The 27,354-nt window shown below is 39.8% G+C and overlaps 1 protein-coding gene across 1 annotated transcript; it reads left to right on the forward strand.

Moving 5' to 3' along the window:
- Positions 1-16,645: 16,645 nt before the first annotated feature.
- LOC104112898 (RNA polymerase sigma factor sigF, chloroplastic) lies at positions 16,646-22,740 on the forward strand. Its single transcript, XM_070181890.1, has 9 exons — positions 16,646-16,935; positions 19,177-19,328; positions 19,531-19,658; positions 19,766-19,972; positions 20,066-20,336; positions 20,424-20,654; positions 20,831-20,971; positions 21,058-21,258; positions 22,235-22,740. Exons 1-9 carry the CDS (start codon positions 16,836-16,838, stop codon positions 22,520-22,522), a joined length of 1,719 nt encoding a protein of 572 aa, XP_070037991.1. The 5' UTR covers positions 16,646-16,835; the 3' UTR covers positions 22,523-22,740.
- Positions 22,741-27,354: the final 4,614 nt, after the last annotated feature.

Genomic DNA, 27,354 nt, shown 5'->3' on the forward strand with positions numbered 1-27,354 from the left:
GGGATAGGACCGAATGGAGTTGCTCCCCGGGTTGGTGGATCATCGGCGCATATCTTTTACACTTGTCGCACTTTCGAACGAATTCCTTCGTATCTTTTTCCATATTGTCCCAGTAGTATCCTGCTCTGATGACTTTGTGAACCAATGATTCGGCACCAGAATAATTTCCGCAAGTTCCCTCGTGAATTTCTCGTAGGACGTAGTCAGTGTCTCTGGGACCAAAACATATTAACAATGGTCCATCGAACATCCTTCTATATAGTGTTCCATCTTCGGCCAATGTGAATCGTGCGGCCTTCGTACGTAGAGTCCTTGATTCCTTAGGATCCGACGGAAGCTTTCCGTTCTTTATGTACTCGATATATTTATTCCTCCAATCCCATGTCAGACTTGTGGAGTTTATTTCGGCGTGGCCTTCTTCGATCACTGACTTCGAAAGTTGTACGATAGTCCCCGCGCTAACTTCGTCGTCTTCGACCGACGACCCCAAATTTGTAAGGGCATCGGCTTCGATGTTTTGCTCTCGAGGTACATGCCGTAGGGTCCATTCTTGAAACTGATGTAGTGTCACCTTTAATTTATCCAAATATCTCTGCATTCGATCATCTCGAATCTCGAAGGTTCCGTTGACTTGGTTTACCATAAGTAAGAAGTCACATTTGGCTTCGATGACCTCTGCTCCCAAACTCTTAGCTGGCTCAAGACCTGCAATCATGGCCTCATACTCGGCCTCGTTGTTAGTTAACTTGGAAGTTTTGATAGAGTGTCTAATTGTATTACCTGTGGGCGGCTTCAAAATGATGCCTAGCCCGGACCCCTTCACGTTTGAAGCGCCGTTTATGAATAGGGTCCACACCCCCGATGATGTACCCGATTTTAATAATAGTTCTTTTTCGACCTCAGGTACGAGGGCCGGCATAAAGTCGGCCACGAAGTCTGCTAAGATTTGAGACTTGATGGTCGTTCAGGGTTGATACTCAATATCGTACTCGCTGATTTTGACGGCTCATTTGGCCAATCGGCCCGAGAGTTCGGACTTATGCAAAATATTGCAAAGAGGATAAGTGGTCACCACACAAATTGGGTGACATTGAAAATATGGTTTTAATTTCCTAGAGGCGCTTATTAGGGCAAGCGCCAATTTTTCTAAGTGTGGGTACCGGGTCTCGGCCTCACCTAGAATTCGACTAACATAGTAAACAGAAAATTGCGTACCTTGCTCTTCTCGAACTAGGACTCCACTTACCGCGATTCCCGAGACTGGTAAGTACAAGTAGAGTTTCTCGTCTACTTTCGGAGTATGAAGCAGTGGAGGTCGAGAGGTACCGCTTTAACTCTTCCAATGCTTGTTGGCATTCCGGGGTCCATGCAAAATTGTTCTTCTTTTTGAGAAGCGAGAAGAACTTGTGACTTCTATCTGAAGACCTTGAGATAAATTGGCCTAGGGAGGCTATGCGCCCTGTTAATCTTTGTACGGCCTTAACATTATCCACGACTGTGATGTCTTCGGTCGCCTTGATCTTATTGGGGTTGATTTCAATACCCCGATTTGATACCATAAAGCCGAGGAACTTGCCCGAGCCGACCCCGAATGCACACTTCTCCGGGTTGAGTTTCATGTTGTATTTCCTTAGTATATAGAAGGTCTCCTACAAATGTGTCAAATGGTCCCCTGCTTGCAGGGACTTAACTAGCATATCGTCAATATAAACTTCCATTGACTTACCTATTTGTTCTTCGAACATTCGATTTACTAAGTGTTGGTAAGTGGCACCAATATTGTTTAGTCCAAACGGCATTATAGTATAATAATAGGTGTCGTACTTAGTGATGAACGAAGTCTTTTCCTGATCCTCCGGGTTTATTTGTATTTGATTGTACCCGGAGTAGGCATCGAGAAAACTAAGGATCTCGTGGCCGGACGTGGCATCGATCATGCGATCGATATTCGGCAGAGGAAAAGAGTCTTTAGGACATGCTTTGTTTAAATCTTTATAATCTACGCACATCCTAAGTTTATTTCCCTTTTTAGGGACTACGACTACGTTTGTTAACCATTCGGGATATTTTACCTCTCGAATGGATTCTATTTTGAGAAGTTTGGTTACCTCGTCCTTGATGAATGCATGTTTTACCTCAGACTAGGGTCTTCTCTTTTGTTTTACTGGGCGGAACTTCGGGTCCAAGCTCAGTCGATGTGTAGCGATTTCCGGCGGAATCCCTATCATATCTAAATGGGATTAAGCAAAGAAATCCATATTATTGATAAGAAATTTAATGAGTTTTCCCCTGAGCTCGGGGGTTAACCCCGTTCCCAGGTATACCTTTCGATCGGGTAGATGCCCGATCAGTACGACCTGCTCCAGCTCCTCGACCGTCGATTTGGTGGTGTCAGAATCCTAGGGGATTATGAAGGATCGAGGGATCCAATAGTCATCGTCCTCATCCGTTCCCTACTTCTCCGATTGAGTCGAGGCTGGCAGTTGTGGTTGCTATTTAGCTTCTTATTTTCCTTTGGACTCCGATCCTTTTGTTGACGAAAATGCCGATATCGGTATCACTTCGTCAACCGCGAACATCTCTTTGGCAGCATGCTAGTCCCCTTACACCATTTTTACTCCATCCGGTGTTGGGAACTTCAGCATTTGTTGAAGTGTTGAAGGGACTGCCCTCATATTGTGAATCTAGGATCTTCCGAACAGGGCGTTGTATCTCATATCGCCTTCGATCACGTAGAACTTGGTTTCTTGAATAGTCCCAACTATATTTACTGGTAAAATAATTTCTCCTTTAGTCGTTTCGCTTGCCATATTGAAACCATTGAGAACTCGAGTTGCGGGCACGATCTGATCTTGTAGGCCGAGCTGCTCCGCATCCCTCGATCGAATAATATTGGCCGAGCTTCCTGGATCAATTAAAACACGTTTAACCTGAATTTTATTCGAAAGGATAGAGATTACCAATGCTTCATTGTGGGGTTGTGAGATCCTTTTTGCTTCCTCATCGTTGAATGATAAAGTGTCTTGTAGTACGTAGTCTCGAGTTCATTTTTACCTTGTGATCGATACCTCAGTGCATTTGAAAACGAGCCCTTGTGGAATATCGATCCCACCAACGATCATGTGAATCACGTGTTGTGGTTCTTCCTGCTCGTTTTTCCTATTTGCATCCATGTCTCTAAAATGATTTTTAGCCCGGTCGCTCAAGAACTCTCGAAGGTGACCCTCGTTGAATAGACGGGCCACCTCCTCCCTTAGTTGTCTGCAGTCTTCGGTTTTGTGACCATGCGTACCATGGTATTTACATATTTGATTGGGGGTTCTTTGGGATGGATCGGCCTGTAGGGGCCTGGGCCATCTAGTTTCTTTGATTCTCTCAATGGCTGACACAAAAAGTGATACGTCGATGCTTGTCACGACCCCAAATTCCCATCGTAGGATGTCGTGATGCCACTTAGTTTCTAAGACTAGGTAAGCCTATCAATGCAGAATAATAATAAATATATGAAATAAATAAACTACAATTCTAACAATTTCAACTCCTAAAACCCGATAGAAATAAGTCACAAGCTTCTAAGAATTTATTCTCAATGTCTGTATATATTAAGGTCTAAAGAAAAATAAGGAAACAACATAAAAATGATAGAAGGGGACTCCGGAGTCTGCGGACGCTGACAGATATACCTCGAAGTCTTCGTGTGTAGGTAACTCACTGACGTCTAAGCTGGTAAGATGTACCTGGATCTGCACAAAAAGATGTGCAGAAACGTAATATGAGTACACCACAGCGGTACCCAGTAAGTGCCAAGCCTAACCTCGGTAGAGTAGTGACGAGGTCAGGTGAGGCCCTATTGAAATATAATAATGGCATGGTAAAATGTTTAACAATATAGTAAAATAAAATGACATCGGAAATGAATCAAGTAGCGTTTCACCATTTAATTAAGCAAAATAATGGCAAATAATATCTCGTGGAAACAAAACAGAATTTCAAATAATATCTCGTGGAAAAAAACCCGAATTTCCTTTCAACTTTAAGAAAATCACAACAAATAATCAAGGCAATCGCGGCCATAAATCAATATCAACAAGGGCACTCTCGAGGTACCGCCTTGTAGTCCCAAATCATAAACAAATTCACAATATCTCATTTCCTTATCTCACCGCGGGAGCCTTCACAATTTATTTGAAAGAAAATATTTTTCCCAAAATAGCATCCCGCGTTTTAGCCATCCTTATCACACCGCATTACTTCTAGTAGTTCCCCCTACTAGCCACGCTTATCAAGCCACCCTTATCTCACCGCATGCGTTTCAATACCCAGACCTTATACCACCGCATGCGTATCAATATCACAATTTGCACCTCAAGTGCTCAAATAATGTAACTTACCAAAATAATTCAACAACAATATTTTTCCACAATAAAGAGCTCACAGCTCATGCCAAAATAAATCATCAATAATATTTTTCCTCAATAAAGAGCTCAAGGCTCCATCACAATGAGTACAAAAATCTTACAAAATATTTAAGAATAAATAATTCAGGAAAATAATATTTCAAAATCTTTAATACGTTGCTTCAATATCAAATTTAAAATGTCAAATACTTCTTATTAATAATGTTCAATTTAAGGAAAATCACCCTTCAAGTAATGCACAGAATAAAAGAAACCAAGTTTTAACTAGACATGTATAACAATTAGCAGGAAAAGGTCAAACAAATTTAAGGTATATATCTCAGATCAATGATGAATAATTTAATAAATGCGCAACAATGATCTACACAATTTAAAAATATAATCTTTCATATTTAGCTCGTGTACACACTCGTCACCTCATGTACACGACTTTCAATATATTTCAATAATCACATTAATATCAATTCCAGTGTAAATTTTTCCGACACAAGGCTAGACAAGTCACTTACCTCGACTTGCTCCAATTTAACCAAGTAGTATATTTTTTCCTCGATTTTCCGATTCCGATCGACTCATATCTAGTCATAATTAATTCGATACAGTCAACAAACATTATAGAATCAATTCCATAAGAAAATACTATATATTTTCAATAAAATTCGAAATTAACTCAAAAATGGCCTGTGGGGCCCACGTCTCGGAATCCGGCGAAAGTTATGAAATATGAACGCCCATTCAACTACGAGTCCAACCATACCATTTTTATAAAAATCCGACATCAACTTGACCTTCAAATCTCAAATTCTCATTTTGAAATCCCTAGGCCCAAATCCTCTAATTTCACCTCAAAAACATGTAATCTATACGAAATATTCAATGATAATCCAATATAATTGACTAACAATGATCACATGTGACTTACCTCAAGTTTCCCCGTGAATTTTCTCTGAAAAATTGCCCAAAGCCGTGTTGAAAATGTCCAAATGGCAAAAATATCGGAACCCCTCAGTTTTTGTAATCTGGTTAGTGCTTTTGCACCTGCGGACAAAATTCTCGCACCTGCGGTCCCGCATCTGCGAAAATTGCTCAGCCCAGCTGGCTTCACTTTTGCGAGCTTTGGACCGCATCTGCGCCTTCGCATGTGCAGAAAATTCCATCGCACCTGCGGACCTGCCCGCACCTGCGCCCTTAATCTCATTTCTGCGCAACATGAGCCGCTATCTGCGTCTCCAACTGGGCAGCCCTTCGTCCGCTTCTGCGAGCCACAACTCGCTTGTGCGAGTCCGCACCTGCGGTCAGTCCCTCCGCAGGTGCGATGACACCAGAAGCTGCAAATTTCAGAATTTTCCTAACTCCAAAAATTGATCCGATTTCTATCCGGATCGCACTCGGGGTACTCGGGACCCCGTCTGAAAATATCAACAAATCCTAAATCATCATACGAACTTAGTCGAGTCTTCAAATCACATCCAACAACAATAAAAACACGAATCATACATAGATTCAAGCCTAATAAATCTTAAGAATTTCCAACCTCTACATTCGATGTCAAAACCTATCAAATCAAGTCCGATTGACCTCAAATTTTGTACACAAGTCATAAATGACATAACGGAGCTGTTAAAATTTTCAGAAGTGAATTCCAATCCCGATAACAAAAAGTCAACTCCCCGGTCAAACCTCCAAACTTAAATTCCTTTTAGCCATTTCAAGCCTAATTTCACTACGGACTTTCAACTAAAATTCCGATCACGCTCCTAAGTCCAAAATCACCATACAGAGCTGTTGGAATCATCAAAATTCTATTCCGGGTTCGTTTGCACATAATTCAACATCCGGTCACTATTTGAATTTAAACTTTTAATTTTTCTTTAAAATTCCATATCTCGGGCTAGGGACCTCGGAATTTGATTCCGAGCATACGCCCAAGTCCCAAATCACGATATGGACATACTGAAACTGTCAAAATACTGATCCGAGTCCGTTTTCTAAAAATGTTGACCAAGGTCAACTCAATTGAGTTTTAAAGCTCCAATTCACATTTTAATTCATTTTTCGCATAAAAAATTCCCGAAAAATTTTACGGACTGCGCACGTAAGTTGAGTGATGATAAAATTTTCCTTATACATCTTTGCAGCACCCGGATTAATGGAGTACCGCGAACTGTGAGCCTTCTGTAGAATCAACTCACGCAAGCCATCTACATTGGGGTACGGACTGGTTGTCGCCCTATCATGCTATTCTTGATTGTTACGCCAAGATGGTGATGTTGGCTATGCCAGGTCTACCATGGCTAGAGTGGAGAGGTACCTCAGATCATGTTCCTAGCAGGGTTGTTTCATTTCTTAAAGCTCAACGAATGGATGAGAGGTGGTGTGATGCGTATCTGGCCTATGTAAGAGATGTTAGTATTGATACTCCTACCGTGGAGTCAGTTCCTATAGTAAGGGATTTTCTCGATGTATTTCCAGCGGATCTTCTGGGTATGCCACCCGACAGGGATATTTATTTTGGCATTGATTTGTTACCGGGCACTCGGCCTATTTCTATTCCACCATACCGTATGGACCTAGCAGAGTTGAAAGAATTAAAAGAACAGTTACACGAATTGCTTGATAAGGGTTTCATTCGGCCTAGTGTATCGCCTTGGGGTGCTCATGTCTTATTTGTGAAGAAGAAGGATGGTTCTATGCGGATGTGTATTGATTACCGCCAGCTGAACAAGGTTACCGTGAAGAACAGGTATCCATTGCCATATATTGATGACCTATTTGATCAGCTTTAGGGGGCCAGAGTATTCTCTAAGATCGACTTGTGTTCAGGCTATCATCAATTGAAGATTCGGGAGCCAGATATCCCGAAGACTGCTTTCAGGACTCGGTATGGTCATTACGAGTTCCTTGTGATGTCTTTTGAGCTGACCAACGCCCCAGCGGCATTTATGCACTTAATGAATAGTGTATTTCAGCCCTATCTTGATTCTTTTATCATTATGTTTATTGACGACATTCTGGTATATTCCCGGAGTCGGGAAGATCATGAACAACACCTGAGGACTGTGCTTCAGATTTTGAGAGAAAAGAAGTTATATGCAAAATTCTCGTGTGAATTCTGGCTTGATTCGGTGGGATTTTTGGGTCATATAGTTTCATGCGAGGGGATCAAGGTAGATCCGAAGAAGATTGAAGCAGTGCAGAATTGGTCCAGACCGTCCTCAGTTACGGAAATCTGGAGTTTTCTTGGTTTGGCAGGGTATTATCGTCGATTTGTAAAAGGGTTTCTCTTCTATTGCTGCATCTATGACCAAAATGAGCTCTGGTCTCAAAACTACTAATAACAATTAAACACGACCGATACACACGCTCCACAATAATATATTCACCCACGGGTGTAGATACATAAATAGAAGAACTCAAGGAATCACGTGATACGCCTAAATATGGGGCAAAATAAGTTGACACATAAGAGTAAGTGGAGCCTCGATCAAATAAGACTGATGCATCTCTATGACAAGCCGGAATAATACTCGTGATAATAGAATCGGATGCAACGACATCTGTCCTAGCAGGAAGGGCATAATATCTAGCCTGGGTTCCCCCTCTAGGGCGACCTCTACTTGCCTGACCTCCACCTCTAGCTGGTTGTGCAGGTGCAGTAATCATGGCCTGAGAAGCCTGAGGACCCTGTGGAATAGGCGGGGCCTGAGAAATCTGTGGAGGTGCACCCCTCATAAGTCTGGGGCAATCCCTCATGATATGACGAGTGTCACCACACTCAAAACAAGCCCTCGGAGTACGTGGCTGCTGGGACTGGCTCTGGCCTGATCGACTAGACTGCCCGCTGAAAGCACTCCGTACCGGAGGTACAGAAGACACTAGCGGTGCATAATATGGAACCTGAGGTCTGGGAGTAGCCGGAATACCATTGGAAGCTGGAAGTGCTGAATGAATAGGACGGCTCACATAACCTCTACCATGACGGGCTGCAACTGGGGCACGTGAATTATTATATGTGCCAGAATCTCGGGGTCTCTTAGCTTCTCTATCTTCCCTCTCCCGAGTCTGCATACCTTCCAATCTCCTAGCAATTGACACCACATGTTGGTATGTGATATCCATATCTAGCTCTCGGGCCATACTGTATCTGATACTAGGGTGGAGACCCTTAATAAATCTACGAACACGCTCTCGAACAGTAGCAACTAAGGCTAGTGCACGCCTAGCCAAATCACTGAATCGGATCGTATATTCTGACACGGTCATAGAACCCTGGCGCAACTGCTCAAACTCTGCGCACCATGCATCTCTAAGACTCTGAGGAACATACTCCCTTAAGAACATATCTGAAAATTGAGTCCAAGTAAGTGAAGCTGCCTCAGACGGACTATCCAACTCATATGCCTGTCACCACTGGTAGGCTGCTCCTCTAAACTGGAATGCCGTGAAAGAAACCCCACTGGAATCCACAATACCCATAGTACGAAAGGATACAGTGACATTCCTCCAGAAAACCCTGAGCATCCTCTGAAGCTAAACCGCTGAAAGTGGGAGGGTGGTACTTCTTATACCTCTCGAGCCATACTGTATCTGATACTAGGGTGGAGACTCTCAATAAATCTACGAACCCGCTCTCGAACAGTAGCAACTAAGGCTAGTGCATGCCTAGCCAAATCACTGAATCGGATCGCATATTCTGACACGGTCATAGAACCCTGGCGTAACTGCTCAAACTCTGTGCACCATGCATCTCTAAGACTCTGAGGAACATACTCCCTTAAGAACATTTCTGAAAATTGAGTCCAAGTAAGTGAAGCTGCCTCAGCCGGACTATCCAACTCATATGCCTGCCACCACTGGTAGGCTGCTCCTCTAAACTGGAATGCCGTGAAAGAAACCCCACTGGAATCCACAATACCCATAGTACGAAGGATACAATGACATTCCTCCAGAAAACCCCGAGCATCCTCTGAAGCTAAACCGTTGAAAGTGGGAGGGTGGTACTTCTTATACCTCTCGAGCCTGAGCTGCTCCCCCTTTGAAACCGCTGTCCTAATCTCAGGCCGAACTGGGACAACTGACTGCACTAGTATAACCTCTGGGGCATGGTCAACTTGGGCCCGTGGCTCTGGAGTACGGGCTGCGGGAGTCTGCGCTCCTCCCCAGCCTGAGATGTGGCAGGAGCAAGTGGAATTAATCCTGCCTGAGCTAAAGTGCCAAACATGCTCAAAAACTGGGCAAGAGTTTCCTGAAGTGCAGGAGTAGTAACAGGCGTCTCAGGTGCCTGCTCTCTAACTGGAGCTACTGGTGGCTCTGGTGCAGCAGCTCGTGCAGGTGCTCTGGCTGCACCACGTGGTCTTTCTCGGCCTCTAACTCGGCCTCTGCCCCATCCCCGGCCTCTTGCGGCTCCAACAGGGGGTGCGGGTGTCTGATCATCAGATCCAGTTGTGCGTGTCCTCACCATCTGTGAGAGAATAGAAAGACAATTGTTTAGAACTATGAAATCAACAAAGGCGCACGATAAGGAATCAAAGAAGTGAATATTTCCTAACAGTTCCATAACCTCTCGAAGATAAGTACAGACGTCTCCGTACCGATCCGCAAGACTCTACAAAACCTGCTTGTGACTCATAACACCTATGAACCTAGTGCTCTGATACCAACTTGTCACGACCCCAAATTTCCTTCGTAGGATGTCGTGATGGCACCTAGTTTCTAAGACTAGGTAAGCCTATCAATGCAGAATAATAATAAATATATGAAATAAATAAACTATAATTCTAACAATTTCAACTCCTAAAACCCGATAGAAATAAGTCACAAGCTTCTAAGAATTTATTCTCAATGTCTGTATATATTGAGGTCTAAAGAAAAATAAGGAAACAACATAAAAATGATAGAAGGGGACTCCGGAGTCTGCGGACGCTGACAGATATACCTCGAAGTCTTCGTGTGCAGGTAACTCACTGATGTCTAGGCTGGTAAGATGTACCTGGATCTGCACAAAAAGATGTGCAGAAGCGTAGTATGAGTACACCTCAGCGGTACCCAGTAAGTGCCAAGCCTAACCTCGGTAGAGTAGTGACGAGGTCAGGTGAGGCCCTAGTAGAATATAATAATGGCATGGTAAAATATTTAACAATATAGTAAAATAAAATGATATTGGAAATGAATCAAGTAGTGTGTCACCATTTAATTAAGCAAAATAATGGCAAATAATGTCTCATGGAAACAAAACAGAATTTCAAATAATATCTCGTAGAAACAAAACCGAATTTCCTTTCAACTTTAAGAAGATCACAACAAATAATCAAGGCAACTGCGGCCATAAATCAATATCAACAAGGGCACTCTCGAGGTACCGCCTCGTAGTCCCAAATCATAAATAAATTCACAATATCTCATTTCCTTATCTCACCGCGGGAGCCTTCATAATTTATTTGAAAAAAAATATTTTTTCCGAAATAGCATCCCGTGTTTTAGCCATCCTTATCACACCGCATGACTTCTAGTAGTTCCCCCTACTAGTCACGCGTATCAAGCCACCCTTATCTCACCGCATGCGTTTCAATACCCAGACCTTATACACCTCATACGTATCAATATCACAATATATCACAATTTGCACCTCAAGTGCTCAAATAATGTAACTTGCCAAAATAATTCAACAACAATATTTTTTCACAATAAAGAGCTCACAGCTCATGCCAAAATAAATCATCAATAATATTTTTCCACAATAAAGAGCTCACGGCTCCATCACAATGAGTACAAAAATCTTACAAAATATTCAAGAATAAATAATTCAGGAAAATAATATTTCAAAATCTTTAATACGTTGCTTCAATATCAAATTTAAAATGTCAAATACTTCATATTAATAATGTTTAATTTAAAGAAAATCACCCTTCAAGTAATGCATAGAATAAAAGAAATCAAGTTTCAACTAAACAGGTATAATAATTAGCAGGAAAAGGTCAAACAAATTTAAGGTATATATCTCAGATCAATGATGAAGAATATAACAAGATAAAATAATTTAATAAATGCGCAACAATGATCTACACAGTTTAAAAATATAATCTTTCACATTTAGCCCGTGTACACACTCGTCACCTCGTGTACACGACTTTCAACACATTTCAATAATCACATTAATATCAATTCTAGGGGAAATTTCCCCCACACACGGTTAGACAAGTCACTTACCTCGACTTGCTCCAATTTAACCAAGTAGTATGCTTTTTTCTCGATTTTTCGATTCCGATCAACTCGTATCTAGTTATAATTAATTTGATACAGTCAACAAACATTATAGAATCAATTTCATAAGAAAATACTATATTTTTCAATAAAATTCGAAATTAACTCAAAAATGGCCCGTGGGGCCAACGTCTCGGAATCCGACGAAAGTTATGAAATATGAACGCCCATTCAACTACGAGTCCAACCATACCACTTTTACAAAAATCCGACATCAACTTGATCTTCAAATCTCAAATTCTCATTTTGAAATCCCTAGGTCCAAATCCTCTAATTTCACCTCAAAAACATGTAATATATTCGAAGTATTCAATGATAATCCAATATAATTGACTAACAATGATCACATGTGACTTACCTCAAGTTTTTCCGTGAATTCTCTCTGAAAAATCGTCCAAAACCGTGTTGAAAATGTCCAAATGACAAAAATATCAGAACCCCTCTGTTTTTGTAATCTGGTCAGTGCTTTCGCACCTGCGGACAAAATTCTCGCACCTGCGGTCCCGCATATGCGAAAATTGCTCAGCCCAGCTGCCTTCGCTTCTGCAAGCTTTGGACTGCATCTGCGCCTTCGCATATGCGAAAAATTCCATCGCATATGCGAACCTGCCCCCGCACCTGCGCCATTCCTCTCGCTTCTGCGCAAGCGCTTCTGCGACTCCAACTGGGCAGCCCATCGTCTGCTTCTGCGAGCCACAACTCGCTTGTGCGAGTCCGTATCTGCGGTCAGTCCCTCCGTAGGTGCGATGACACGAGAGACTGCAAATTTCAGAATTTGCCTAAGTCCAAAAATTGATCCGATTTCGATCCGGATCGCACTCGGGGTACTAGGGACCCCGTCCGAAAATACCAACAAGTTCTAAATCATCATACAAACTTAGTCGAGTCTTCAAATCACATCTAACAACACTAAAAACACGAATCACACATAGATTCAAGCCTAATAAATCTTAATAATTTTCAACTTCTACATTCTATGTCGAAACTTATCAAATCAAATCCGATTGACCTCAAATTTTGTACACAAGTCATAAATAACATAACGGAGTTGTTAAAATTTTTAGAACTGGATTCTGACCCCGTTATCAAAAAGTCAACTCCCCGGTCAAGCTTCCAAACTTAAATTCCTATTTTAGCCATTTCAAGCCTAATTTCACTACGGACTTCCAAATAAAATTCCGATCACGCTCCTAAGTCCAAAATCACCATACGAAACTGTTGGAATCATAAAAATTCTATTCCAGGGTCGTTTGCATATAATTCGACATCCGGTCACTATTTGAATTTAAACTTTTAATTTTTTTTCAAAATTCCATATCTCGGGCTAGGGACCTCAAAATTTGATTTCGGGCATATGCCCAAGTCCCAAATCACGATACGGACCTACCGAAACTGTCAAAATACTGATCCAATTCCGTTTGCTAAAAATGTTAACCAATATCAACCTAGTTGAGTTTTAAAGCTCTAATTCACAAATTAATTCTTAGAACACAGAATTAATTATTAAATTTAAAGATGACATTTTGGGCCATCACAATGCTGAAGTTGTACTCTGATAATTGTGGTGCCTCTGTGGGATCGGCACGTTATCGGAACCGTTTTTGCTCATGAACCCTCGAGAGCTCTGTCCTCGAATGTTCCTTTGATCATTTCGGATGGGATTGCGTCCTGGGCCGCTGTTTCTATGATCTTCATTGTATGGTTGATATCGGTCTCTGTTCGACCGAGGTTCTCTGTCGATATCTCTCTGAATTCTTCAAACGGGCCTGATCGGATAAGCGGAACCGGAAGGGGTCCCTAATTGATCATCCTCGACCCTGATCTTCGACTAGTATCGATTATGTACATCGGCCCAGGTTACCGCTGGGTATTCAATTAAATTCTGTTTTAGCTGTCGTGAGGCCACCGAACTCCGATCGTTCAAACCTTGAGTAAAAGCTTGAACAACCCAATCGTTTGTGACTGATGGTAGTTCCATGTGTTCCATCTGGAACCGAGATACAAACTCCCTCAACATTTCATTATCTTTCTGTTTTACTTTGAAGAGGTACGACTTCCTAGTCCCAACCTTTATTGCTCTGGCGTGTGCCTTTACGAAAGAGTTTGCAAGCATGGCGAAGGAATCGATGGAATTAGGTGGCAGATTGTGATACCATTTCATTGACCCCCTCGATAGAGTTTCTCCAAACTTCTATAGTAGAACTGATTCGATCTCATCATCTTCTAAATCATTTCCTTTTATCGCACATGTATAGGAGGTGACATGCTTATTTGGATCGGTGGTCCCATTGTACTTGGGGATTTTCGGCATGCGGAATTTCTTCGGAATGGGCTTCGGAGCCGCACTTGGGAGGAACGGCTTCTGCATGAACTTCTTCGAGTCCATACCTTTTAAAATTGGTGGTGCCCCCGGTATTTGGTCAACCTCGGAGTTATATGTCTCTACTTTCTTGTCATTTGCCTCGATTTTATTTTCTCCCATTTCAATTTGTTTAGTGACCTCCTCTAGCATTTTCATAATGACAGGGTTAGTCCCCGATTCTTTGGCATTCGACCTTTCCGGCACTGGCTCGGTCCTGTGGACGACTTCTGGTTCTACCCCACTCGGCGCTCGATGTTGATTTTGTAATTGCGCTATAACGGCTTGTTGAGCCTGTAACATTTCAAATATCAATTGGAGGTTGACTCCACCATCTTCTCCGCTCTGCGTACCTTGACCACCAGATCGACCTTCCCTGCGTACGCTACCTTCGGGATCAGCGCCCAAATTTGTATTTAGGGCAATATGTGAACTGACGTCGATGGGGTTTGCAATTGGTACTCCCTCGCGATCAGCCCGAGGCACCTCGATTCCTGGGGCGGCTATATTGTCGTTCTCTCTGTGAAATCCGAAACTGTTGTCACCATGTGTGGGTGTTGTTTGTGAGTTTGACATGTTTTTTTCCTGAAAATAAAAACACTTACAAGAACAAGCGTAAAATAGTGTGTGTTATCGGAATCGGTATTAAGCAATCATTATTATCCTTAGCCCCACGGTGGGCGCCAAACTGTTTAATCTTAAAATTGGATAACAATTAAACTTATAATGTGGGTTTAAGGATACGTAATTTCACTTAATACCAATTGAAATATATAAAAATTAATGATAGAATTATACAATAAAGTAAATCAAACCAGTATTTGAGTAGAACTCAACCCTTGAGTTAGAGTATCCTCGAACTGATTAATGCAAGGACGATAAAAGCACAATAAGCTGAAGAACAAGAGTGTGAGCGAGAAAGAAAATTATATTGCCTTTTTATCCGTTCTTCTACAGATGGTTAGAACCCCCTTTATATAGTAGATGAATTCTATATATGGTACAACTCTAATTACAGAAGAAAATCCCATGATTAACTAAACAACCGTTCTTGATTCGATCCGTTCCGAGATTTTCTGTCATGATCTTCGACTAGTCGCGGATATCTCACTTTTCTGTTATTACGCTATCTTCGGTATTGCTCGATGCATGTCTCGTTTGGTCTCGATTGATGTCGGCCTCGATCGTGGCAGGTGCCTCGAATCTCGATCTCGGTACCTTGTCTTCGTGCCTTGATCCGATCCACTTCAGAGTCGTTCTTCGATGCAAACTCCCGGTCTCGGTCAAACAGTAAAATCGGGTGATCCCGATTTTAATCATATACATATTTGATTCTGATTAAATTTGAAAAATTAGTTTTAAGAAGTTTTTGGATGGTAGTTTAAGAGAGAATATGTATTTGGATTACTCTTTGTAAAGAAAAATATCTTAAGAATGTTATGTAGTTCTTTTTTGAGAAAATTTAGTAGGGATTATATTTTGTTTAAATTATTTTGTATTGATTTTTGGGAAATCAAGTTTTTTTTTAAACGAAAGATGATTGTTTTTCTTTTCCTTTTCTGTTTTGAAAATAGTTGAAAAAAACTTCATAATCGAGGGGTTGTTTCGTTTAGTTTTTAGAATTACCTACACAAACGGTAAGATTGATCAATAACAGATTTATTTTTTAGTAAACTGGGGGTTAACAGCATTAAAGCAAATTAAGCAGTCATTAAAGTTTTAGTAAACTTTTTTTTTTGTTTTCATCACAAAAACTTTCAACTAATACAATCTGCTCAAAGGTCCAATATTTCAAAAAACGTCTCATCCAACTAATAGCTTTATTGAGAACATGGCCTTTTCTTAAACACGAATCTAGAATTAAAATTTGATGAGTTTTATTTTTAAAGTTTTTATCTCACTATTAAATTTATTATAATTTTAAAATCTGGGTTCATAATATATATTTTTTTCTAATTTATTATTTTTCATATACATATGTTTTATGTTGAAAATATCAAACCAACGAGCCGTTCGGTTCTGAATTACTCAGTTAAGTCTGCTTCTAAAAAATTATATACAAACGAGAATATTCTAGAATTTGATCAGCACTATAATATTATCCGTGTATTGTTAAAACTTTTTGAAATTAATAGGGTAAAGCTAAATTCGAAATTTGGAAGCTTTTGAAGCAAATTTGAGAAGGATTCGATCAAACTTGAAGCTGAAGAACGAAGAAGCCAACTTCAAACATTTGTATGAAAACTTCAAACAAAAATTTCACTAAACTTCAAGCGAAAAATGGAACTTCACACAAATTTAGTTCCCGGGGATTATTACACAAATAGCCGGCCCGATTTAATATTTACTTTTTTTTTAGTCTGTATACATAAATTATATATCTATTATACATAGTTATACATATACATTCGTCAGTTATTTTTAATTTAAAAGATTAGGTGAACAACTATGTTAATTTTTGGAGCGACTAGACTTGCAAAAATTTAGATATCCTTTCTATAATGACAATGGTATCGTCTAAATAAATGAAGGATATAGGGGTATTATAGTCAATACAGTGCAAAAAACCTCATCCGATGGGGTTTATCAATTCTGAGGCAAAGAACAGAAGAAGAGCCATATCATATAGTAATACAAAACGTCAAACTTTGCAAAGCCATCACTTCAAGAAAACACACTCAAGCTGTCACTAAAACCCCCTCTTAATTCTGAATAAAGATTGTTTTTTTACAACCCCATATGCCAAGAAAATAGTTACAATATAAAGTGAAGAAATTCACAATTTTGTTTTAGCAAAAATGGAGGCAGCTGGAAGAAACTTGCTTTCTTCACCACCAACAACTTTTTCTCATAAAACCCAATTCAGCAGAAGTTCCCCTTCTTCCATTTCCTCTTCGGGTGATTCTTTTTAATTATTGAAGCATAATTGTTGTTCTAAATGTGTTGAATTTCAACTGTTTTTGCCCTTTCGTGGTTCTTGTAATGTTCCATTTGTCCATGTTTGTAACTTTAGTTTTAGAAATTTAATGACTTTAGTTGAAGGGGAGCTTGGGGTAACTGGTAAAATTGCTTCCACGTAACTGGGAGGTCACCGTGAAAACAGCCTCTTGCAGAGAACTTTGTGGTCCGGCCCTTTCCCGGATCCCGCGCATAGCGGGATATTAGTGTACCGGACTGCCCCTTTTCTTTTAAATTGCTTTTAGTAAAATGTAGCCTAAATTTCTAGATTAGTTATTCAATGTGTTTCCTAGTTACTTCATTGGCATGATATTGGTGCTAGATTGTTGCTTACGCAATTGATAGAAATGACCATTAATTCTATGTTAAGTGTGCCATGTTGGTTTAGGATGTGGGTTCAACCGAACCCAGTACCTTTGCTCCATACTTTATATTTGTCTTAAAAATTCATTGAATATGTATAAATTATTAATTTAGACCCCAATAACTTAGAAGGACTAGAATCCCGAACCCATGAGCTTCAATTCATGGCTCCCGCCTCTGTGTCGTCTCATGAGCTAACTTTTGGAGTTGTGTTTAGGCCCGATGTGTGTGTGTATATATTGGGGAGAGGTAATTAGGCAGGACATCTCATTGCTTCATCTTACCAAGGATATGACCACGATAGGAAGGTTGGACATCGAGGATTAGGGTTAGGTTGACAGATGGTAGTGTGTTCCTCCTAGGCTTACCAGTAGTACTAGGACTATTTTTGTAATTTCTTATTCATGTCTCTTTATTAGTACATGCTGGGGCATTTGCGCCCGTTAACATATTACATTGTTGTTACTATTGTGTGTTACTTGGTTGCTTTATCTCCACTGTTACTTGAGCCGATAGTCTATCGAAAACAACTTCTTTATCTCTATAAGGTAGGGGTAAGGTCTGCATACACACTAACCTCCTCAGACCCCATTTATGGGATTAAACTGGGTATTTTGTTGTTTTATATATATATATATATATATATATATATATATATATATATATATATATATATATTACATTCTTAGCTTAGTTGTCATTGGAAGTAAAGATGGAGTTGAGAATGAGTTTAGTTATGTGAGGTATGTGATCTGAAACAATCTCAAATATGTTTTCTGCTTCATTTGCTATCCAACTCAGGTTTCCTGATATTAGACTTTCGCATATTTTTAGTGATATTTTCCGGTTTAGGGATTTTTCCAGACTTCAATTATCTAATGTTGGTTTTTGATGTTTTCTTTGAGGATAGAATTTTTTACAATTATGACGGTTTTAAATGAATTGATTTTGTCGAAATGAACTTAGGAGTTACCTTGATGTAAGAATTCGAGTTACACATATCATTATCGTTAGCTGATAGTAGGTAGTGAATTTTGTCACATCTCTGAATCTATCCTGTAAGTATGCACAGGCATTTTTTAATTTTCTAAAAGACTTTCTTGATAATCGGGGTTTTTCTATGATAACAAAAAGAAATTCTATTCTCCCACTATATTTCTGTTTCTCCCTATTTTTCTCAGAACGACAAAGAACTCTCATATGGCTCCACCCCATATTTGGTCAAAGGTCAAACATTAGTCTATTATGACAACATGGTGACTGTCACCAGCAGGAGAGATCGCAGAGTGAAGGTTAATATGAAGATGGTTGATAATAGACATAGAATTGAAGTCATATGTAACCAAAATTGTTGTTTTTTAGGATTGAAATCTGTGGATACCATAAAAATGATTCTCTTAATATGATGTCTTTTGATTGTATGTAATTACTTATTCTCGATACAGAAAAGACAGAGTTTCTAGTTTTAATGGCTTATTGGCATTGTCCTTTTATGGCAGATATCTATAAAATAGCAGGCTAGAATCCCAATGTACAGTATTAAACTGTCTGCTAAGAGGGCTAACTATCTGAAGTATAGCAGAAATATGCCAAATGTGGCTAAGACAAATGATTGTTAGAACGGTTATCCAATAAAATTACGTGAAGTTTAGTACTATGGCATTGCTTCGTTAGATGTGCTTTTTAATTTTTATACAGCAGGAGCCTGTGACATATCGTATTCTGCTTTTGTGGCGGTAGCTTTCAATCGTTTCATGACTTGCAAGTAATCCTACTTCTTAAGGACATTAGTTTAATATTACATGATGAAACTTGCAGTTCTGATGCTTTATGAGCATGTTGCTCCTGGGCTTACTTCAGTGCCACATGCTTATTTGGCTCGACATGTTCCTGCATCAGTTATCAATCCGGAGCAGCAGTTTGAGAATCGACTGCAATTGCACACAGTGAAGGAAGAGAAAACATCCCTTGTAAGACTCTTGGCGTTCATTGACTTCACATTGAGAAAAATTTGTCGTTGTTTCATTGTATTACAGTTCTTAGATAAGTGGTATCAATATGGTATGCACACAACCTTATGTCTACCTGGTGAGACGGAAATTAAACTTAACAAGTCTAAGCAATATTCTTCTGATCATTAATTTAATGTGGCTCGGAATTTTCCTGCTGAAGGCAACAATAGATAGGAGGCTTGTGGAAGCTGCATCCTCAGCAATGGAAGAGAATGACGCTGTTGATTCGGAGCAAAATATAAATGCTTTGCAAGTGCAGCTACTTCGTTCGCCTGGTCTATCATATTTGTAAGATGAAGTGATTACAATTTACACGTGTTGAATCAGTATTGTGCACATAGCATTCTTTATAGTGCAGTCATTTGCTAAACTTACTTTGTGGTTTTTGCTGGTAGATTTTCGTCATATCATCTGAAGGAAAAAGGACCACTAACTCTGGATACGGAATCTCTTTCCGACAAGGGAGAAAAATTAATGAACTTTGAACCAGAGAGCGTGGTTGCTCTTGCCAGAAAGGCTTTGTTGGCATCCAGAGAGGCAGCTTTATTAGCTGAGGACTCCAAATTACTTGAGACTAACTTCGATGACTCTATTTTTCCAAAGTCAGTTCCTTTAGCATTGTAGAAAATATCCATGTTAGTTTTCGTTTTCATAGTTATCTCCATAATTTATGTTCCTGCCTATTTGATTTTCAGTTTGCTGTCCACAAATTTGACTGATGATAAGCTGAAAGACCAAAAAACAGTGAGGTCAACACGTTTTCTAGAGAGGCGTTCTAAGAGAAGGGGAGTTCCAACACCAAAACATCAAGTTCAGGAGACAAATCGTTCAGAAAGGCCAGATGTGCGGAGAAGAGTGAAAGAATCTATTGACCTAAATGATCCTCTCCGAATGTTTCTATGGGGTCCCGAAACTAAACAACTTTTAACGGTCAAAGAGGAGTCTGAATTGATTGTCAAGATACAGGTACTATGCCCTTCTTGTCTCTGTTCCTATAGAAACTGCTTTTCGCAAAGCAACAAGGAGTCAATTAAATATCTGGTCATGTTTCAGAATACCATGAAATTACAAGAAGTGAAGCATCGGCTTCAAACTCAGTTTGATCGTGAACCGACATTGATCGAGTGGGCTGAAGCTGCAGGACTTACTTCTCGAGAATTGCAGTCACAGCTTCGTTCTGGCAAGAGCAGCCGTGACAAATTAATTAACGCCAATTTGCGAATGGTGGTTCATATTGCTAAGCAATATCAAGGGCGCGGTCTCAGCCTTCAGGATTTATTGCAGGTAAATGAAGATTTATGAAATTAAGACATAAATTATTTGGCCAACATTCTGAGATATGTTTGTATAGCTAAGCAATGTCAAGGGTGAGTCTAACATTGAGAACAGGCAATTTTCTTGTATTTGGTTTTATCATTTATTTATTTTTACTTTGCCGGCTGATGGACTGGTTGTTGCAGGAGGGAAGCGTGGGACTTATGAAGAGTGTCGAGAAGTTCAAGCCTCAAGCTGGTTGCCGATTTCCCACCTACGCATACTGGTGGATAAGGCAAGGAGTTAGGAAGACCATATTTCAACATTCTAGGACAATTCGTTTGCCAGTAATGTCCTCTTATAGATTACTATGATGGCCGTTATTCCATATCTGGATAGCTAAGTAGTTGACCAACACAAACTGGAATTGCAGGAAAATGTGTATGCCCTACTCTCTAAGGTAAAAGACGCCAAAAAGTTATGCATCCAACAAGGTAATCGTCATCCAACCAGAGAAGACATTGCTTCATGCGCTGGAATGAGTGTGGAAAGGTTGCAGAGTCTGCTTTCTGCGGCTAGAACACCTCTTTCAATGCAACAGTCAGTGTGGACAGATCAAGATACTACTTTCCAGGTGATTTTTCTTTGTGCCACTTCATGCTTTTGAGGAACTCACTAAGTAAATCACAATGTATGAAACAAGAAAACTCCATTGGTTTTCTCCAATTTATAAGAAAATCTCAAAAAGCAAGATAACACCCCCCCCCCCCTTCCGATATTCCCTCTTTTCCGAGTCTGAAGGGTATTACTCTATATTGTTTTTGTGGCTGACTGTGCTACTGGTTTAGTCCATGGGGCTATAAGATCTGGTAGAATCTACTTTTAGACCTGCACTTAGAAAGTTCCCAGCATTAAATTGAACTGAGAAGCATTTGGTGAAAGAGGCTACATGCATGGAGTCGGAGAGCTGGTGTTAACTGCTTTTGTGCTACAAGCACGAGCCATCTATAGGTTCGGGTAGGCAGTGAAGGTTTGGTTCTCACTACATCTTCTGCTGCTCACTACTTATTGATGATATCTACACAGGCGGATTCAAGATTTGAACTTTATGAGTTCGAGTTCGGGATTCTACCACAACCCCTTTGATTTACGGGGTTCAAAATCTATTATTTGTATTTATTTAATGAATTTTCTAACACATACACAGAGTCTGAGCCAAAACTATTGGGTTTGGATGTACCCGTAACATTAGCACTACATTTACCCCTGTTTCTACAAGGAGAAGTTCAAAGAAATGAATGGAAGTTCCATTTCGTCTTTATATATGTTTTTCGCCGGAGGAGAAAATTACTAGTTTATGACTTTCTTTGTCCTTTCAGCAACTCTGTTTTTGGACACTCTTTTCTCTAGCATTTCTTGGGTTTTTCGACTATGTTCTGTTACGACGTGTGATTAGGTGTTGTATCTCTCCAGAGAATGATTTGTATGTGTATGCAAGATTTAGGTATCCGCCTCAAATAATTGACTTCTATGCTGCAGGTGTCTAAGTGTAAAGTTTCCTATCTTGTTTGACTCTTACTGAAGGGAGAATATCGTCTTTTTCAATCCAGGAAATTACTGCTGACAGTGCAATTGAAGCACCAGAACTGAGTGTATCAAAGCAACTTATGAGGCGACACATACGTAACCTCCTAAATGTTCTGAATCCAAAGGAGAGGAAAATAATCCGACTTAGATTTGGCATTGGAGATGGTAAACGGAAGTCGCTCTCCGAAATAGGTGCTGTTTTTGGACTCTCAAAGGAGCGAGTTCGACAGTTGGAGAGTCGGGCACTATACAAGCTAAAGAAGAATCTTAGCAGCCATGGGCTTGATGCCTATAGTGATTTGCTCTTTTAGATTTCACTCTCTTCAATTCACATAGCTTTGGCTGATGGGGGCAGATGTAGCTGAAATCAACAGTACATACAGTGGTGATCATGTTGATCTTGTTCCGACCCTCTTTTGATTTGTAAGTATCAAGTTGTAAATCTTTTCTTTCTTCATCCTGACATTTATCCAAATGTAAAATTTTTCTAAAGTTACATAGACAGCTATATTAACAATGTTCTTTTCTAGCTCTTCGGCTTGGAAATGGTGTTGAGTGCATGAACTAAAGTCCCATATTAGAAGTCGACAAGAAACAAAAGTTACATGTAAGTGTGTTATACACTTAAATGGTACGAGTCTTTGGGAAAATCATGCGGACTTGAGTTAAAGCGGATCATATCATTGTTAGAGTCACTTTTTGTGTGGCGTAGTCCAACAAATGGTATTAGAGGTGATGGTTCGGGGAGCCAGGTATAGAGATGACATAAACATATCTCTAATGTTCCAAACCATTAAAAGCTAAGAAGCATCTTAGTTTGAGATGCATACATAAGGGTGACCATATTATATTATACGTGTGACTTAGCGAATCTCCAGATAAGTCGACAAGCCTTGTTGATGGCCATGTACTTAGTTCGAGGGTCATAGCGTGTGACGAACAAATTCTCACATTGGAAATTGATGAGAAATAAAATTATAGAATACCCCGCATGTATATATATATATATATACGTTGTATACATTTGGGGCATAAACTTCTCATTTTTTTAATTCAAGCCATCACCCAGGGTATGCTGCCCGGTAGTGGTGGTGGTGGTGGTGGTGGGGGGGGGGGGGATTGGCATTACCCCTACCTGTCTATTAGATAAACCAAAAGAATACACAGAGGAGGACATAAACCTTAGCCTCTAAAGATACATGGAGAGCTCACTCACTCACTCTAGGATAATTCTGTGCATAGTCTAAATTTTCTCCGAGAGAGGACTCCCCTCTCATGTTACAGAAGAAAGAGATAACTTTGAAATGAAAACTATATGTGAATACAATAAGAGTAGTCTTAACCATTATCAGATATGAAATGCCCCTTCTTGGACCTGATTCTGAAGCGAATAAAGCCATTTTGATCATTCTTCAATGAAGCTTTAGTCTTTCGTGGTAAGACCATGGCTTGTGTGAAGAATCTCTCATGTTTAGTCTCCACTTCAATGCTAGCAAACGAGTCAGCAACAAAGCTTTGTTTTGGCTTAGTAAGCCACCATTTGATAAGCATAGCTCTGGTGGATTGAGGTTGATAAGGGTTCCAATATGAATTAGAAAAGAAATTCTAAACCAACTTCATATCCCCTTCACAAAATAAATGTTCAATAGTTTCCTGATTAGGATTCCTGCAGCAATCACATTTAGATGGCCCATAGTAATTAAATCTCTGAGTCTTATCATCCGTAGGCAATCTAGCGTGTAGTAATTTCAGCATGTTATATTATATACCTTAATAGTATATAACAGTATAATTCAACTATTCTTATTGTTGTATACCTTGGGAGTATACAATTATGTGAATTGTATATCTTGGAGTTATACACTATTCTCAAGTCTTTACTCCTTAGCCTTGCTGAAACGAGAAACAAATGCCTACCAAAAAGATATATTCTTTAGGGATTCAGATTTTTTTTTACATAAATTCTTGAATGCCTTTTCCAGTTTTCCTATTCCCCCTAAAGAAAAGAAGTGTCTAGTCTAGAAAAAAGGTTAAACGGCCTTTATCCAGTGGTGAGCAAATGATATATTGATAGAAATGATACCAAGTAACTACTTTAAAGGGCTACTATTTAAGAATTAGTCAGTGCGTCTTGAATTTTAATTTTTTTTTAAATTAAAATTTTTAGTTTAAAATTTCAGAACAAAATAAATGCTAACTAATCTCTAAATAGTATCATTAAAAATGGCAATCCGTGCAATTGCCATATGATATTACACACTCAGTTTAACAATACACATTTAACAAATGTCTAGTTTGATCAACTTTAAAAAGTGTGCAACATTTTCACCTAACGGCTAACGCTAAAGCCATGTTTTTCTCGCTCAAATTTGTGTCATGTTAGTAATGACACTTCAATGTTTGAAAAGGCAGGAGGCGCGAGAATGAGATGTAACGTTTTATCTAATATGGGGCGAGGAGTAAATTATCATAAATTAATGGAGCTTTAGATCCTCGTGAAATACCTTAATAATACAAAGACGGAAAAACTATTGAACATCTCATAAAAAAAAGAAGAAGAAATAATTGTTGGAATTTTGAAAAAGTAGTACTAGCTACTGATATAATTAAGTACACATAATATAATATTATATAATTTTAATATAAGTGCTTCCCTTTGGACCCCCCCCCCCCCCCCCCAAAAAAAAAAATCCAAATAGTAAAAGTATATCGTAATTTGTTGAAAGTTAAATTTATCAGGACTAAATTGTACTTCCAAGCAAGTTAATGATTAATCGAGAAATCCTTTTAGCAGTATAACTATGCTTCTTTCAGTATTGTATCTCTAGTGCAGGGATAATTAAAGTTCAAATAAAATAAAGATTACTAATAATTTTTTTTCTTATATAATACAATTTCGTCATTGTTGTTTGACCAAAAAATATAACTCTTGGTTCGAACAATTAAATTTATGTGATAATGGATTAAACCTAGTTAATAATAATATTTCTAGATGTGAATTCTGAAAACGTGACTAGCGTCAAATAGTTATGGTGGAAGGATGACAACAGCGTATAATAACTATTCCAAAAAGTATGAACAATAATGTTGCATTCAATAGCAATAAATATCAATAAATGACATTTAAATAAATAGGAAGAGTGATTCACCCAATAAAGGATGAACTAGATAGTTGTTCCTCCTGACAATGATGAGTGACAGACAAATCCTAGAATGTTCGAACTATTCTCGGATCTGATGAAAAAATATGAAATAATATGAATGCGAAACTTGATGAAAATGTAGTGTTTGTATCTTAGTAAGAGAGAGAGAGAGAGAGAATCTTTTGTCAAAAGTCTGTTCTTACAAAATGAATGTCGCATGCCCTATATCATTGTATCTTTTTCTATTTATATGAGACATTTTCCTAGTAAACCCTAATAGTACAAGTGCAGAGAATACCCACTAGAATATTCTCTTTAATATCCTATTTTGAAAACTAGTCATTACAGCTTCATCAACGATGCTCGACCTCGACCATTGTTGACATCTCGACCACGAGTCTCCCTACTTCCTGGTCGACCTCGACTGACAACGACTCGAACATTCTTTCTTTAGTGTTATCTTATCTTAAATATTCTAGGACAGATTTTGACCCATACAGTTAGTCCCTCCGCTTATTGAGGCCGGCCTCAGGCGGGCTTGATGAGCGGAGTCCATTTATTGCCGTCGAAACGATTGGACGAGCTAACCGGGTCGTGATGATTGAGGCGAGCTGGTAACGTGGCCCTTTGTGAGGCGCAAACTCTGGAGTTGTGTTGTCCATGAATCAAGATGACACCATGACGTTATGTGTCATTTGACGCATTTTTTCGATGCGTTGCTTCGTTTCACGTACGTCTTTTGATTGAATCTGCCGCTTCGGTTACGGTGCCAGGTAATGATGAATTAATTTCTCGGTTACGATGCTTGAATTCCTATAAATAGGGGTATGTGGGTATAATTTCAACCTTTACAAAATCCTTGCACCAAAACCCTATATCTTCTTCTTCTTCTTCCATTGTTGTGCATCTTTGCCCCATGTTCTAACGATCCTTATCATCTTTAATTCTCCGTTTTTTGATACCTTTCTCTCTTTTATTGAAAATATGTCTAACATACCTTCTGGGCCCAGCAAGGGAAGTGATCCGATCCCTCTGGCGATTCTTCTTCCTCCTCACACAGAGAACGTTCCCACTACCGCAAAGGACGAAAGCTTCCCAATTGTAGAAGAAATAGTTCCTCGTAATCCAGATGTCAGGTCTGATTTCTCGAAACTGTCTGAAGCCAAACCCAGAACCTTTAAGTAGGCGATGAATGAGGCTGATTTGTTAGAGCTCAAGCAAAGTATGGCCTTCCTGATCACGTCGAATTGATCCCTGTCGAGTGGGATGCGGTGCAACACCACCGTCCTGGGTATTGCGTATTCTACGCCTACTCCTTTCACGTTGGCTACACTCTTCCTCTCCTCCCATTGGCGGAGGAATTCTGTCGCTTCTACGGTCTTTGCCCGGCTCAACTCGTGTCGTATATTTACAAGCTCATAAAGATGCTCACCAAGTTTCCGGAGTTGGCCGGGGTCGAGATCACACTTCGACACCTGATGCACCTGTTCGCCCCCAGCTTTTATAGGGGGCCGATGCTGAATGTCCGCCACCGAGGAGGCAAATGCCTGGTGGTGAAGACAGATGACAAGGCTAACTGCCAGTTCTGGCTCAACGCTTTCTTCGTTAGAACTGAGGACGTGGTAGCCAATGTCGACGGCTTCCCTGAAGCTTGGAATTGCACTCGTAAGTGCCTCACTCCCTTACATATAGGTTCTTGGTTTATTTTTCTTAGTTGTGGATTCTGACCTCTCGTCCTTTTCTTATGAAGCCAAGACCTCGGCTCCTCCTTTGATCAAGGACATTTCTGGTTGGATCGGTCAGCTCCTCTCTCACATCGTGGGGATTCATGAGTGGATGGGCTTCTTCAAAAGGTTTGCCCCCCCTCCGACTGGTAAGTTACTCATGTCTTTGTCCTATTAGTTATTTCTCTTTTGTGGTTTATTTTGACTGACTTTCTTATTGTTTTGTACTTCCCTTAATTTCAGCCAGGGGGTCCTCGTGGAGGTCGAGAGCTCCCG

Source organism: Nicotiana tomentosiformis, chromosome 7 (assembly GCF_000390325.3).
Source record: "Nicotiana tomentosiformis chromosome 7, ASM39032v3, whole genome shotgun sequence".
Classification (NCBI taxonomy): domain Eukaryota; kingdom Viridiplantae; phylum Streptophyta; class Magnoliopsida; order Solanales; family Solanaceae; genus Nicotiana; species Nicotiana tomentosiformis.

Coding starts and splice junctions, on each gene's coding strand:
- LOC104112898 (XM_070181890.1), top strand. CDS start 16,836: ATGGAGGCAGCTGGAAGAAACTTGCTTTCTTCACCACCAACAACTTTT. Junction 19,659..19,765: donor TCGCCTGGTCTATCATATTT/GTAAGATGAAGT, acceptor TTTTGCTGGTAG/ATTTTCGTCATATCATCTGA. Junction 21,259..22,234: donor ATCAAGATACTACTTTCCAG/GTGATTTTTCTT, acceptor TTTTCAATCCAG/GAAATTACTGCTGACAGTGC.